At 39.5% G+C, this 15,573-nt stretch overlaps 1 protein-coding gene across 1 annotated transcript in view; it reads right to left on the bottom strand.

Annotated features, from left to right (window-relative positions):
* Positions 1–659: 659 nt before the first annotated feature.
* The window catches only part of LOC121952578 (phosphatidylinositol-binding clathrin assembly protein-like), a 39,062-nt gene continuing 24,148 nt past the window's right edge, over positions 660–15,573 (bottom strand). The window contains 12 exon segments of the mRNA XM_042499342.1: positions 660–2,648; positions 4,482–4,601; positions 4,737–4,793; positions 5,279–5,302; positions 8,846–8,987; positions 9,120–9,150; positions 9,245–9,313; positions 9,316–9,357; positions 9,530–9,627; positions 10,356–10,489; positions 10,986–11,088; positions 15,292–15,377. Of these exon segments, the coding sequence (XP_042355276.1) occupies positions 2,634–2,648; positions 4,482–4,601; positions 4,737–4,793; positions 5,279–5,302; positions 8,846–8,987; positions 9,120–9,150; positions 9,245–9,313; positions 9,316–9,357; positions 9,530–9,627; positions 10,356–10,489; positions 10,986–11,088; positions 15,292–15,377 (921 nt within the window). The 3' untranslated portion in view covers positions 660–2,633.

Below are 15,573 nucleotides of genomic sequence, written 5' to 3'. Positions count from 1 at the left end.
ATAGTTTACCCTCCCCGCCCCCATAAACCCCACCCCCTTCCTCCTCGAGATGGACACAAACATCACAAACATCAAACCCACCCACCTATCCCTGGATGATGACACCTTCAAAATACAACCATTCAAACACAGATACAGCAATAAATTGTCCCACGTACAGTACGTCATCCAATGGGGCTTCGATCACTTTACAGAGAGAGCACGTCTAAAAACACATGAACGGCATTACCTATATACAGAGGACACAGTAACAGTCAGAGGTTGGCCCAGGATGGATCAAGCTGCGTCGTGGGAGTGAAGTGCACAATGAAAAGAGCATTCAGCTGACAGAGAAAGACAAACCACCGGGACGAGGAGTAATGGAGAAGACTGAAATTTGATCATCCAAATGTCAGTTGGCCTTTTGCTGACAAACCTCAGAGAATATCTGCCCGCTTGGTGACGCTTTCCAACGCTGAAGTCCCTCTCTGCTGAGAGTCGTAGCTGCAGGGAGATTTGGGGTTTTTGCGTAGCGAGCAGTTACAGTTCAAGGTTGAATCATAACGCCACCATACAGTCGCAATTCTCTGACGATTTTATGAGGAATCGTGCAGCTCCAGCTGTCTGGAGAGGTTCGCCTCAGATTAAGATTCCAGGTCTTGGGGGGGCTTTTTTTTTTCTTTTCCTTTTTTGCATTTTCCAGCAGATGAGTTATCCTTGGGGCCACCTTAATTTTGATGTTGGGTTGTACAGACTGAGACACGGCCACAATAACGCTGCTAAGTTAGTACACGCTACCAGCTCACTAGAGACCATTCATCTCTAGCCGAGGAACATGACCCTGTTTATCTCTATGGGAAGGCATGTGCACACAAACACACATACAGTACATGTACATAGAACAGACACAATCAATAGAAAACGACTTCATCCCCAATCGATTATTGCCCCTTTCAACTGTACATCCCAGCAATGATTTTAGGTTTTTGTGCAGCAGAGCGTTGTCCTCTCTTCGAAGGTTTTGTGCTATATATGTATATCGTCCGTCTGTGGGTCTAGCTTGACCTCGAATCTGCCAGAAACACCACATTAACATTTACCGTCTCACTGAAGCCTACCGTCTCTGGCTGTCTGAATTAATCTGCATGTAGTCGCTGCAGGCATTACCGGGGTCATGATCGACAGACATTACCCTCAGTCGCTTTACAACGGTCTGGTCCTCATTTGACTCCCCCGGCTGACCTTTACTGTCCTGTCTGTAAATGTTAGCACTACATTAGCAAGCCCCTCCCTGTGGTAGCAGTGTTTTTAATTCCTCCAAGTGGAGGTGAGACATCTGCTGTGGAAATTTCCCTCATCCAGGATTTGGATTTACAAAGGGCTTCACAGGAGACTCGTGTTAGACAGGACGACTGCTCAGGGCAGGGAGGGAATCATACAGTTTGGACCATTTCTGATTAGCAAGACTAAGAATCACATCCTCGCTTATATCCAGTCACCTCTCTATCTGGCTCTCAGTGCATTTTTCACTACTTTTAGAGCAGTATGGGTGTCAACAGAAAAGGTTTTACAAAGTTAATCAGCCTTCTGTACAGAAACCTGATGTGGACACACGACAACACTATAAACAGCTTTCTAAACAGCCTACAGATGGGGGGAAAAGACGGTAACGAGATTGCATGATATTGCACAGCTGTAGAGGAGGAGAAAAAAAATGAACACAGTGTGTAAAGCACGACCCCAAGTAGCAAAGTTAGAGGTTTGTTTACATCCAAATGTGATGCCTGGGTCTGGCTCAGTGCTTTCATCAGTTAGTTCCAGTGCAGTAACACATTGGTACCTGGCAACACAGTAATGACATCAGGTACCAAAAGAGAAACACATACAGTACACAACCACATCCATCCACACACAAACACACGCAAATTATCGTTCCACGCCGGATTTCTGATATGAAGTTGGCAATTAAGAACAAACGGAGCTCATAAAAAGACTCAAAACGGTAATGTCGATGCAGCACACTTAAATGTAGAAAAAGGAACGCACGCATTCACTGACATCAGGTGATGGATGACACGCAAACTGGGAACCAGTCCGAACAAGACGCTAAAATCACCTACACAGACATACACCCTTGGCAAAGTTCACATTGAGTAAAGTGCCAGCAAACAATCCAATCAGAGAAAGAGACGCGTGTCCTCCGAGTTTGAAGTGGGCAAGTTTTTATACAGGAAATTATCGGGGATGAGGAGGTCGGCAAGTGGCAGCAGAGCTTCTGCACTTCCTCAGAGCTGTCATCACAGGTCGTAATCGCCATTTGAATTGGCGAATCAAACAAGAGGATGAGTGGGAGTGATGCGGAGCCTCTGGTGCCCCATTCAAAGACAGAGAGATCAGTAGCCACATGGAGAGAGGAGAGGAGATTAGAGGGTGAGGCGACATGGAAACAGACATCAGCATTTCATCTTTCATCCGTCCTCTGGTCCTCTCTCCTCCTTCCTCTCCCCTCCCTTTTCCCTCTCTGTCTTCCTCTTTCTTCCTGCGGCACTGGATTTGGTTCTGGATTTGTTTTCCTCGACTCTTTCTCTCTCTCTCCATCTCATTCCTCTCGCCTTCTCTCTCTCGGCTTTGCTGCCATGGTTACAACATCATCCCTACATGAAGTGCATCTGCAGAGGACGGGGGGAGAATGGAGAGTAATTTAGTTTGACAAAACACCTCTTCAAGTGTTCAGGCATCTACTGACAAGCATATTACCTGCCGCAGTGCCAGGAAAACAGCTTCTCGGGGGCACGAGCGCTCAGTGGGCAGTTATATTACTCTGTTATGTTTTGAATAATTGGTCAAAATATGCTTGTTTGTGCTCCTGAGTGTCTTGTGGCCTTGCCAACTGATCATTACCCGCTGTGTAAAACACTTTCTTCACACTTGCTGGTCAATTATTGGACAGCGTGATTCATCCTGCCTCTTGGAGGGTCAACAACTTGAACGTCATCACATCGGTCGTAAAGAATAGCATCAATTATTCCAAAGGACTTGCAGACATGAAGCATACAGTTAAAGGAAATGTCCACCCTCAGTTCTATGCATGAATTTTTTCTGTGTGCCTTGTTTACTTCTGCCTATGTTATTTCTTACACTTTCCAGACAAGTGCTCAACAGCTCAAAGATGACTGGCAATAGATCCACAGCTAAAGGTACAAATCACACCAAAGTCAAAAATGAATATTTTTTTTCCTAATTGTGTTGCTATCTATCAGTCTAGATTGTTATGGTGTGAGTTGCAGAGTGTTGAAGATGTCAGTTGTAGAGATAATAATAACTTTTAAAATAAACAGCAAACAGCAATGCTGAACTGAGGCAGACAAAAAATTTAAGATAGATTTAAACGAGATCTGAGGCAAAAACATATTAGACAAAAGACACGTGATTATGAAAAGTAGAGATAGAAACAATTCAAAAACAAAAAGCGCAATAGCCCATACCAGTAAGAGTAAACACAATTCAAATATAAACACGGAAATAATAGTAATAATAATGGTAATAGAATTAAACACGATCAAGACAAAATAAAAGAAAAAAGGCAAATTAGAATAGATGATGTCACATTAAAGCAAGTCTATAACAACTGGTTTGAAGAAAAAGAAGACACTGATTCTGCCAGCCTTATCTCCTCAGCAGGCCGTTCAAGGACGGGGACCTCTGCCTTCTCTCCAATATTATGGAACTAGATGGCGCTCAGCTTTTGATGCTCAAAATACATTAAATTAACTCAGCAGCAATGTCTCTTTACAGAAATTATGACCCAAGTTCCTCAAGATAATCCAGAGACCTTATTGTGAGCAGTTTCATGTTGGAACTATTTTCTTTCTGCCGAACTACACCCAGGCAGTTGTATCACTCCGCAGAAGGAAGTGTGCCCCTGCTAGCTCACCTAGCACCACAGAGCTAACTGACATTACAGCTAAACTGAGGAGGACACCATCTATGTTTAGGCCTATGTCTCGGGCTGTTACAAGCACAATCCTGTTGTCCATGAGTAGATGCACGCTTCCTTCTGCACAGTGACACAGTTGGCAGTTTTACTTCAGTAGAAAGAAAATAGTTCCTACATGAAACTGCTCATAACAAGGTCTGTGGATTGAGTAACCGGATCATGATTTCTGTAAAGAGACGAGGCTTTGAGCTCCACAAGCCGAGTGCCATCCAGTGTTATTTGTCGCAGAGACGGCAGACATCTCTACTGTTGATATCCCCAACAGTTGGCAACTACAGGTAAGAGGAATAACGTTTGAAAGTCTCAGAGTCAGTGTGTGACTGATACAATGTGAGGTCATGAATTTTTACACATGGAACAATTTCCGATTAAAAAAACAGACTTAGTGTGAAAGAGCCTTTACTCTTAGCAAGAAAGCAAGTGGCTGTAGTTCCCAATATGTCAGACTATTCCTTTATCTACAATAAGTGGCATATGCACTAATATGTGTGTGTGTGTGTGTTACCTGTGTCCCCGGGATGGGTCCAAAGGGATTAGTGGGTCTCAGGACAGGCTGGTTATACATGACAGGCTGCGGGGGCATCATGGGAACGCCCCCCATCTGATGACTCATCTGAGGAGGGAGCTGGTCAGGGAGAGAGAAGGGCAATAGGTGAGGACAAGACAGGATAATGTGGATAGAGAAACACAATTTCAGATTCAGAGTAGATTAATGACAGCAGCGTGCAAATGTTTGACTGAGATTATAGTAGTTTTTTACCATTCCATACACAGGCACTTGGGGTGTCGTCATAGGAAAAGCCACTGGTGCGGGAGCCTGTACAGAGAGGAACAAAAAACACTTTACGGCAGAGCTACAGTCTTAATCTTGACCTTTAAGTTGATTACACACATAATCTCGATACTGTCAGCCTGATGTATAACCTGTCAAAGATATTCCCCGAACAAAGACAGAAATGTTTTGACTTCCTAAAACATTTGCATTTGTTTGCATGTAGCTAATCCTGACCAACAAAAAGAGGTGCAACATTTAACAAAGCAGGGCTGAGGCAGCAGATTGGCAGCCTTTAATAACCACAAGGGATGCAACAACAATGCCGATGCAGCACAATGAGCCAAAGAATTCCCTCTTCCTCTGATAATTCATGTATCAACAACAATACAAACAGCCGAATAATAAAAGTGCTACAAGAATAGATGTTTAAAAAAAAAAAAAAAAGTCAAGGTTTTTGGAGGATGTCAGGATGAAATCAGGTGCAAAGACAGAAGAGACGGGGAGCTGAGGTAAAGTAAGGTACTTACATAGCCAGTATAGATCATCCCATTCTGTGGAGAGAAACAATAAAAGTCGTGCTCAGGTCTTTGCACCAAAAGAACAGAGAAGATAAACCAGACCTTTGCCCATTCTTCATGTTCAATTCACTTCTACTTTCTATTCACGTCGTTTCACCAGCTTTCCGAGCCATTTGCTGAATAAATGAGCGGTTTGAGTCGAGAGGTCAATCAGTCGAAAATTAGAAGATGAAACCAGATTGAATGGAAGAGACGCGGATAATTAGAGTGGAGCACAAAGGACAGACGCACATTTGGGAGCTCCTTCAAAAAGCCCTGAATGCAGCAGAAAGTTACATTTGGCCAACAGGTACATTTAATGAGTTTCATTCCAGAATGAGATATCAGACCATTAGGAGAAAGTGACTTCACTGTCAGAATGATGGATGGCACCAAATTAATACACAATACAATGCTTCTTAAAAAGATATCTGCTCGAGCAGTGCAGCAGTGCTTTCCTGACAAAAAGGCCACATTTACAGACTTGATCCCTTATAAAATGAGATTTTAATGTTGATTTGATTCTGTATTTTATTCTGTATTTTCTGTGGTCATTTTGGAACTGACTGGATGGATTACTGAGCGGGCCTACCAGGCACAAAACCAGGGGCTGCCCTGGCCTTCACCTGCAAAATGTTACTCAAATTAACAAGTACTGACTATAAAGAGAGTCAAAAATGACCCAAAAACAGACCAAAAAATGCAAAAAAAAAAAAAAAAAATATTCAAAATGACCTAAAAGGAACGCAAAACTACCTGAAAGGGAAACAAAATTACAAAAAAACGCACAAAGCCATCTCAAAGAGAAACAAAAACACCACAAAGAAACACAAACCGACCACAAAGACATACGAAATTACCACAGACACACAAAATGATCTCAGACAGAAAATGACCTAAAAGAGATTCAAAGGGACACAAAATTACAAAAAAAATACACAAATTACTACAAAAGACAAAATAACCACAAAGTGACTCAAAATTAAGGATAAATACTTGACCATGAAAAGACACAAAACAACCTCAAAAAAGCACACAATATTATACAAAATACACAAAAGTACCTTAAAGACACACAATAAGACTTCAGACAATAGCTGTCCACAAAGACACACGAAATTACCACAAATTCACAAAAAGACACAAAGTGACCACAATGAGAACAAAATGAAACACAAAGAGACGCAAAATGGCCACAAAGAGACACAAAATTACAAAATATACACAAATTGACCATGAAAAGACACAAGAGGACCACAAAAAGACACAAGACAACTGCAAAGGAATGCAAAATTACAATAAATACACAAAATAACTACAAAAAGACACAAAATAAACACAGAGACATAAAAGGAACACAAAGAGACACACAATTCCAGAAAGTACACATATTGAGCACGAAAAAACACAAAAAGAACACAAAAGACACAAATTGACAAAAAAAAAAAACACACAAAACAACTACAAGGAGACACAAAATGACAACGAAAGAGATACAAAACCACAAAAGATGCGTAACAACTACAACAACAAAAACAAAAGAGGTGGTGGGGGCCTTTTCTGTGCAGGAAAACTTGCTGCTTTTTGTCGATTACAGCATCATGTAAAACAACTCACTACATAAAGAGGTAAAGGTAAAAGTTGGTAATAATTGGTTGATACTGAACATATTGATAAGGTCGTGTTACACATAAAAACAGCTCATATCAATGCCTGTTTGTGGCTTAAATCTTATCAGTCACTTTGTTGAGTTCAGAAACTTGATGGCACTTGATGAAGGACTTCTTAAATGCATTTTCAGTTGCCAGAGGGACTCTGTAGCGCTTCCCAGAGCTCAAGAGCTCAAACTGGCTGAAAGAGGATGAGAGCTCTCTGCCAGGATACTCCTCACGTTCCCCCTCGTCCTCTTTGTAAAAACTTTAGCCGAAGGCTGTCAGGGTTTGCAAACTATTTTGCTTTCAAGTTACACAATCCAACACAGTTTATTCTCAGATCAACAGTTAAGGTGAGGCATTAGGCAGGAGGGTGAAAAGTTAAACTTTTTTTTTTTTTTACAAAATTCTAAAATCTGCTTACTAACTCAGAGGCCACTAAGTTGAGAGGATAGAGTTGCTGTGAGCATCTCTTGACAATAAACTTTCAGAGCGGCTCATCCGAGAGTCCAATAGCTAATATTCTTACCTGGCCAAAGTAACACTGTGTTTGCAGGGCCTCGTGTGGGCCAGAAAGGCAGCTTCAGCTAACGACTCTGTTCTCTGTACAACAAGCCCAACTAAGGCGATGTTGTCAGCACACTTTAACAATCTAAAATGTTTCTCATTGATCATATCAAATACTGCTTATACCATCATATATAAGCAGTATTTCATTTAGATATATTTTTAATGTATTTACCATTTGAAACCTGAACCCAAATTGCCTTGATTTCTTTCAAAAACATGGGAGAAGGCCAGAGCAGCAAAAGAAAAAAATAAATTAAAAAACTAAAAAGAAATTCTTTTTAAAATTTTATATACTTTTTCAAATTACCTGAATTGTATTTTTAAATTTTTAAAAAATGATCAAATAAACATAAAAAAAGGAAATGACCTGGAAAAGTGCTTAAAAATGAATTAAAAATAATTCTGGAACATAATTTTAAATACTTAATTATGATAATAATATTTAAATATGGTTCTTCCTAACTTTTTTTTCCTTTTCCCCCTAGATATTCTCCCCTAGTTTCCAAAAGAAAATTTTAAATCTAATAAATTCTTTCACTCTGTGGAACATTTCTTGCCAATGTGCTTTTTTCCCATGTTTTTGAATGAAATTGCACCAATTTGCACAGGGTTCAAAGGTTTAAATACTTGTGGAAGTTTTCTGAAAGCTGCTCAAGAAAAGTGATGTTGCTAAAGGTTTTAAAGGGTTAATAGCTTTTGAGTATTTTGTAACTTGTATTTTGCTGTATAGAAAAAAGATGTAAATTGTGACAAAATACTAGGAGCTTGTATTTGTGTATTTGAAATACTTAAAATACATTATTTTTATGCAATGTGACCTGTCCTGTCGGGGCCAGCAGCACACGTATTAAAACTACCATATTTCACTTGATGTTCGGCTGTAAAGGTGATTTGTGTCTTTTGCACTTGATCTTAGAAATGTTTTTACTCCATTGCACTTACATATATATATATATATATATATATATATATATATATATATATATATATATATAATATATATATATATTTATAAACTGTAACATAATTTTAAATATCAAGTTATGATTATGAACATAATATATAATATAGACATTTTGCTGGGTTTTTTGGATAATTTTCATACAACACTCTCGCTCTCTCCCTCTCTCTTTAAATTAGCAAATTTTCTTAAATTTACAGGACATTTCATATAAAGTTGCTCATTGCCCTTTCCCCTGTTTTAGAAAGAAATCCAACCAGTATGCTCAGTTTTAAAATACTTCAAGTGGTGAAAGACATCTTAACACAGCTCAAGAAAACTGATGTCAATCCAAGTTTCAAAGGGTTAAATTACCATCTGAGGGACAGGCATGGGTGCAGGTGCCATGGGATGGGTGGTGTGAGTCCAGTTGGTGCTGGTGCACATGGTCTTCGACTGCCAGCCGCCCCCTCCTGTTGGCTTCTTCTCTACCAGCTGACTCCACTGGAGCTCTGGCCTGATGCACAAACAACACACAGAACATTCAGGTGCACAGATGATGCAAAAATCAAAAGAGAAATAATGAATCATAATAATAATTTAAACACTTATTTGCTTGTGGCTTAGGAGTCATAAAAAGCCCACTCACTTTTTAGCAGGCGTCCCCCCAAACTGCAGGTCTGAGCAAAGCAAACAAGAGACAACATCAGCTGGAAGGCAGCAACAAACAGAAGCGTGACCACTGAATATTTGTAGAGACATTTTTGTACTTACTACCAACGAGGTTGGCTAATGACGAGTCCAAATCGTTGGGCAGCATTTTCCCAGAGTGCAATGGGACTCGGGGCTGTGAATTTGAGCGGGTGGGGCTGGCTTTAGCAGGTCACCTGACATCCAAAGGTTACCATGGTAACATGAAAGAAGAAAAGAGGGGAAATGAGTCAAGAGCACGAAGCAACTGGGAATCACTGTCACAGTGTATCCAGCTCTGAGCGGTGCTTTGCTGTATATTTGCATGTTTATATGAGTGTGTGTGTTTGGTTGTGTATGCAGTCCTACCTCCCCAGGCATTGTTATTGTTGGGCACAGTGTGTGTGGTCTGGATGGGGGTGAAGTTAGGCTGCAGGGTGAACAGCTCACTGGTCAGGTTTGGCACACTGCAGGAAGGAAAACAGAGAGAAGAGCACGTTTCACTTTCATATAACCAGAATAGACCGTTTTAAAGAAATACCACCATGCAGTTTTACGCCCACAGTTTACATCCACGTCTGTGAAAACATGGATGCTTCAAACCAAGAAGATCTATACAGTCATCACTGTTTCAAGGTGGGCCCCAAGTTTCTTGAGTTATGGCCAAAAATATGTTTTATGAGGTCACTGTGGCCTTGACCTTTAACCTTCAACCACCAGATTCCAATAAGTTAATTCCTGAGTCAAAGTGGACGCTTGTGTCAAATTTGAGGAAACTCCCTTGGGCCATATTCAATTGCGTTCACAAAAATGACACGGACTCAAGGTCACAGTAACTTTGACCTTTGAACACCACATTTTAATCAGCTCATCCTTGAGTCTATTCAAATTTTTGCGCCAAATTTGAAGGAATTCCCTCAAGTTGTTCTTGAGATATCTCATTCCCAAAAATTAGACTGACGAGGACACGGGGACTTCAACCTTCGACCATCACAATCTAATAAACTCATCACTGAGTCCAAGTGGATGTTTGTGTCAATTTAAACAAATTCCCAATCTCATTCCCAGGAATATGACGACCAGAAAACATAATGTCACCGGCCTCGGCTATTGCTGTGTGGAGGCATAAAAATCATATTGTTACTGACAGCCAGGCAAAAAGGGAAAAAGTGGACTTTTTGCAAGAAAGACTCACTGGTTGTTGACGGGTACAATTGGTGAGTTGGAGAAGAGATCTGTGGCCCCTCTGCTGCTGTTGGCACTGCCCACTGACTGGGTGCTGGGTGACACATTAGGTGTCTGAATGTCAATCACCTTATGACCGTCCTCCTGTAATGGGAAGCATTGACAGTATCATATGTTATTATGTAAACAGCCCTGCAGCACACACACATAGTGTTAACCTCTTTTGGAGAGACAACAATAAAGCACGTGGCCTTCATAAATATTTATATTCCTGGATGCTTCTTTATTTCAATAATGAATCCACTGCAGAGGGACTTGAGGTTGTGACTTCATTGTCATTCTCTGTGCAGCTCTGTACGCTATGGGCCAGCAGCCAGAGACGGACAGTGTCTTTCGCTGTATTGCAGGACTAATGCACATGTCCATTCAGCTTCAACAACAGCATGGAGGACAGAAAGACTTAAAACATTTCACAAAAACTAAAGTGATTTCAGTGTGCTCTCTCATTGAGAAAGAAAAACAGCGTGAGAAGATGTGTGCACCTGCAATGTGCATATTGTGATTTCATTCAGTACAGTATTGCTGGTATTTGCTGTCCAAAACTGTCTATATATGTAAAAATGTCTTGCAAATGTCCCACCTTGTGTTGCTGCAGTCTGTTGTCATCTGTCTTTTCATCCATGCGGCTGAGAGAGATCCCAGTGCTGGACAGAGAGGACACCGCACTGGACAAAGTGCTGGATCTTAATGGAGAGACACACAAACATATTTTTGCAAAGCTGGTCTGTATATCGATTTGTTTCTGCTTGTCTTTGCTCTTTTTACTGAGTTGCACTTTATAGTTTGTAACCTGAACTTTATTTTAATCAGACCAAGAATCTACAGCCATGCCAGCAGTCCTGAGAGGCTTTAATGCCTCACTGTAAACAAAACCAAATGGTCAGACAACCAACTGTATTTGACAAATTTACATTTTGACTATATGATGCACTAGATGAAAAATTACAAATAAAATAAGTCAGATTCATCCTGTGGGCATCGTGACTGTCTGCCCCAAAAATAGATAAATAAATAGAAAGAAAAGTAGAAGTAGTCTGCAGTTAGTAAACAGTACATACATTGGTTAAGTTATTGTTCGTTTCATTATACTTCGGCATATAGTCCCTTATAATATAATAGTGTCAAGACTGACTTTGATGAAAAATGGAAATTTTGCAACAATGAACCTGACATGCTGACACATTCTTTTGTTTTTGTTGTTGTTTACATTCTGATAAATTTTGGAGATATGAAAAAACAAATATTTTAAGCAAAACTGGTCACTTTATTAAAACTTATCTCAAATATGTTATTGTTTATTTTGAAAGGAAGGTTAATTAATCGAATCTTATGATAAATCTCATTCTCCTAGTAGGTAATTTTTTTATATACAAATCTGAAATTGCCAATTACTTCACTTATTTTTTTTTATTAATTTTAGATTAGATAGATAGATTAGATTAGATGATAGATTTTATCATTTCAATGCAGTTTCTGGTACATGCATATTAAAAAAAAAAAGTTTATCTAATGTACTTCATACCCCTTTATAACCAATTATTTGTTTTACTACTTATAAAATGCTATCTCTGTTTTCTCACTTTGATATCTCACTTTGTAGGCTACAATTAATTATCCAAAGAACTTTTTTTATTCAACTTTTTGTGGGAAAAAAAAGTAAATAATGGAGCCTGACATCACAGAAACCGCATATTGTCAAAAGGACAAGTGACAGAAGACAGAGACTAAAACGGATCAATAACGGAAAAAAATGATCAGCCACGTCAACGACATTGCGTCACTGACAGGTGCATTGTGGGTGTGGCTAACGTGCTCGTGATGGATACCTCTGCTGTGTTTTCTGGTGTCTCTGGGGAACTTTTATCTTCAGTGAGGTGTGTGGGGCGTTTTTGTGGGACAGGACGGCTGAGTGGACTGGTTTTACTGGGACAGGACGGCTGAGTGGACTGGTTTTACTGGGACAGGACAGCTGAGTGGACTGGTTTTAGCGAAGATTTGGTGAGCAGAGAAGTTGAACGTGCAGCAGAGGAGGACTCGTGCGGTGCGCGAGACTGACAGAAGGTGAGTGCAGCAACAAGCTAACTGCTTTAATATGTTTGTGGCTGAAGCTGCTGAGCGCTGTTTTTATTGTTTAATAACTTTGTTGGCTGACACGGTGTTTTATTCTGCTGCTGAAATAAGTGTCGGGCTATTTAATGTGTGTAGCTTTATGCTTGTTGCATCCTCTGGTGTCCTTTGGACTGTTTTTTATCGGTAATTCTTTTTAATTGTCTGAGTTTTGTCATCTTTCTTTGGTTAATTGTAATTAGGTACATTTGCGACTGACGGATGTAATTGATAATTAGCTAGTTGCTGCAAAGGCCGTTTTTAGAGAATGAAATGAAATTGTTGGCGTGGATTTAAGGACTCTGTGCTGTGATTGTTGCTCAACTAGTTTTGAAACGGAGAGCTCTTACAATTGTGTATGCTTACATTTAATGTAGTATTGCTGTGTAAGGGTATCGATAGCCTATTATAGATCTATGGTTATTATCAGTTACAATGACCCTTAACTGAGTTAAAACAGAAATACATGCAAAGAGGAGTTTGACTGTTATAATTCAATTTGAAACCACGTTTTTTTTAATGAAAGTGTGCAAAAAGTACCCCTTTTGAAAAGGACTAAAATCAAGGTAATATTCTCCATCCAGTGGCATTTGTTTTTCTAAATAAGCAAATTTCCTTTTTACTTTTAGTTTTACTTGAGTACAGTTTTTAAAGTAACTACACTTTTTCTTCAGCACCATCTACTTGATGTTGCAATTTTGTTCAATACACATTTACCTCCTTTTTACTTTTAGTTTTACTTGAGTACAGTTTTTAAAGTAACTACACTTTTTCTTCAGCACCATCTACTTAATGTTGCAATTTTGTTCAATACACATACAACAACAAAAAAACTGCAAAACTAATGACACTTCTATCAGTTGTATTTTGCATTTAGTGCTAATTAGTTATTTTTAGCATGCTCTGTACACTAAAATGGTAAACATGACCTGCTAAGCATCAGCCCCACTCAGTCTAAATTCAGCCTTGCAGAGCTGCTAACGGGCCTGTAGACTCTTCATCTTGTTATTCAGTATTTGTAGTAACAGCTGTACCATTAGTGCAACAGTAGTACTAATGGCAGTAGTGCTTGTAGCAGCAATAGTACTTGTACAGTATTAATTGCAGTAGGATGGAGCAGCGGTAGTGGTTATAGTAGTCTGGATATTTTGTAGTGGCGTTGAATGGGGTACTTATTTATAGTTTGTGCATTGCCTACAGTGGATAGGGGTTTGGCACACCCCCCAGTTTAGAGAAGGAGACGAGTCTGACACAGAAAATAAGCAATGCACTGCTGCAGAGGGTCACCAATAAAACTTATGTTAGCCAACTTAAAAAAGTCCCACCTAATAAAAATTGATATCTGTTCAAATGTATGTGATATTCAGAGTATTTTCACTGCTTTTCCTTACTGTCAGACATCAAGTTTCAACAAGAAATATATGAACAGTTTTAGTTCCCCATCTAAGCTTTTGTCATTTTAGCTCACTAAACACGAGAGCTGCTTGTTTAGCGCTGCTTAGATCTGTTATTCAGTTTTTGTTATTGTATAACACTGATGAATCTGAACGAACTCTTTTAAACCCCAAAATCATACAATGACACAAACAAAATAACTCTTTGAGGCAGCAGTAATAGACGGTAATCACTGTTTTTCTCAGTGGAGTCTGAAATTTAAAATGGCTTCAGTTTCCTGTTTGAAATCACAGTGAATGAAATGACGGCAGGTAGGGATGTCCTGATCAAGTTCTTTTTGCCTCTGAGTCATTTGATATTGAGTATCAGTGATACCAAGTCCTGATGTGGTACTTGTATTTACCTGGATAATACAACTGCACAATGCACATTTTAAATACTTCAAAGTTATTGAAATCAATGTGCTTGACAGTTTAATAGCTCTGTGATGCAATACAAAAAACAAATTGTTCCTAAGGTTTTATTTTAATTTTATTTTAACAAAATCACAAACAACCTAAAATGTTTCAGCATTTGTTTTTCCAACAAAATAAGCAAGTAAACAAACTTAATGTCTTTAGAAATTGCTCTCAGATCTTAGTGTAGCATTGCAATAAAAGCACAGAACACTATAAATGAGGAATATAATAATCACAGTTCCAATTCAGTCACGTTATAGCTGAACTTTAACATTCCCCATCACAACAAATATTATTTAGTCACAATTCTGCTTATTATAGCATTATAGTAATGCTAGTTCACTAAAAGTGAACAAAAACAATTTCAGTTCCACTTAAAGTGGTGTAGCAGCTTAAGCAGAACATTAAAAAACATCAGTCTACTTATTGAAGTAGCAGCTTTACAATAAAAGCTGACTATCTGCTGCAAATCCTGCTCTCTGTTTACTGTTTACAACATCTGTGAAATGGAGGATGTAAACAAAGGATTGGGCGCGACACTCGCTCAAAATAACCGATCCTGATCAATTAAAAACGCGTTGATCAGGCTCGATACTGATCTTTCTGATCTGATCGGGACATCCCTAACAAGGTAAAGCAATTAAAAGATTCTATATGTAGTATAAATATATACAATACATTTAATGATAATGATTTTTTTTTTTTTTAGGTGGGACTTTTTTAAAAGTGGCTAAAATATGTTTTGTCACTGACTCCAGATTGCTTAGCTTCCATGTCAGACACCAGCCTGCTTCTCCAAACTGGCAGCGTGCCGACTGACATCTTCAGTATGTAATACACTGTCTATGGATGAGTACCCCAGACAACCCCACTTCAGAAAATGTGAACTATCCCTTTAAGTGGCTGGTGCAGCTGATCTGATCATACCTGCTGGCAGAGGAGAGGTCCTTGAGCTTCCTGCCCTCCAGAGAGGCTAGATGCTGCTCCAGAGCCTCCAGGAGAGAGCTGGGAGCCTGAGGAGGGGGTAAATGGGAGGGGAGTCGATGGGGTAACGTTAGATCCACAGACAAGCGGATAAAACTGGACACACTGCTGTCTCTCACTCCCACTCTCTCCTCACCGTCTCACTTTATCTCACTCACTCACACACAAAGCAGCAGCAAGATTAAGACATTACCCTCAAATTCATTGTCTACTCTACGACAGCTC

This window comes from Plectropomus leopardus, chromosome 13 (assembly GCF_008729295.1).
Source record: "Plectropomus leopardus isolate mb chromosome 13, YSFRI_Pleo_2.0, whole genome shotgun sequence".
NCBI classification, from domain to species: Eukaryota; Metazoa; Chordata; class Actinopteri; order Perciformes; family Serranidae; genus Plectropomus; species Plectropomus leopardus.
The sequence above is the reverse complement of the archived record's forward strand: the minus strand, read 5'-3'. Positions and strand labels throughout refer to the sequence as shown.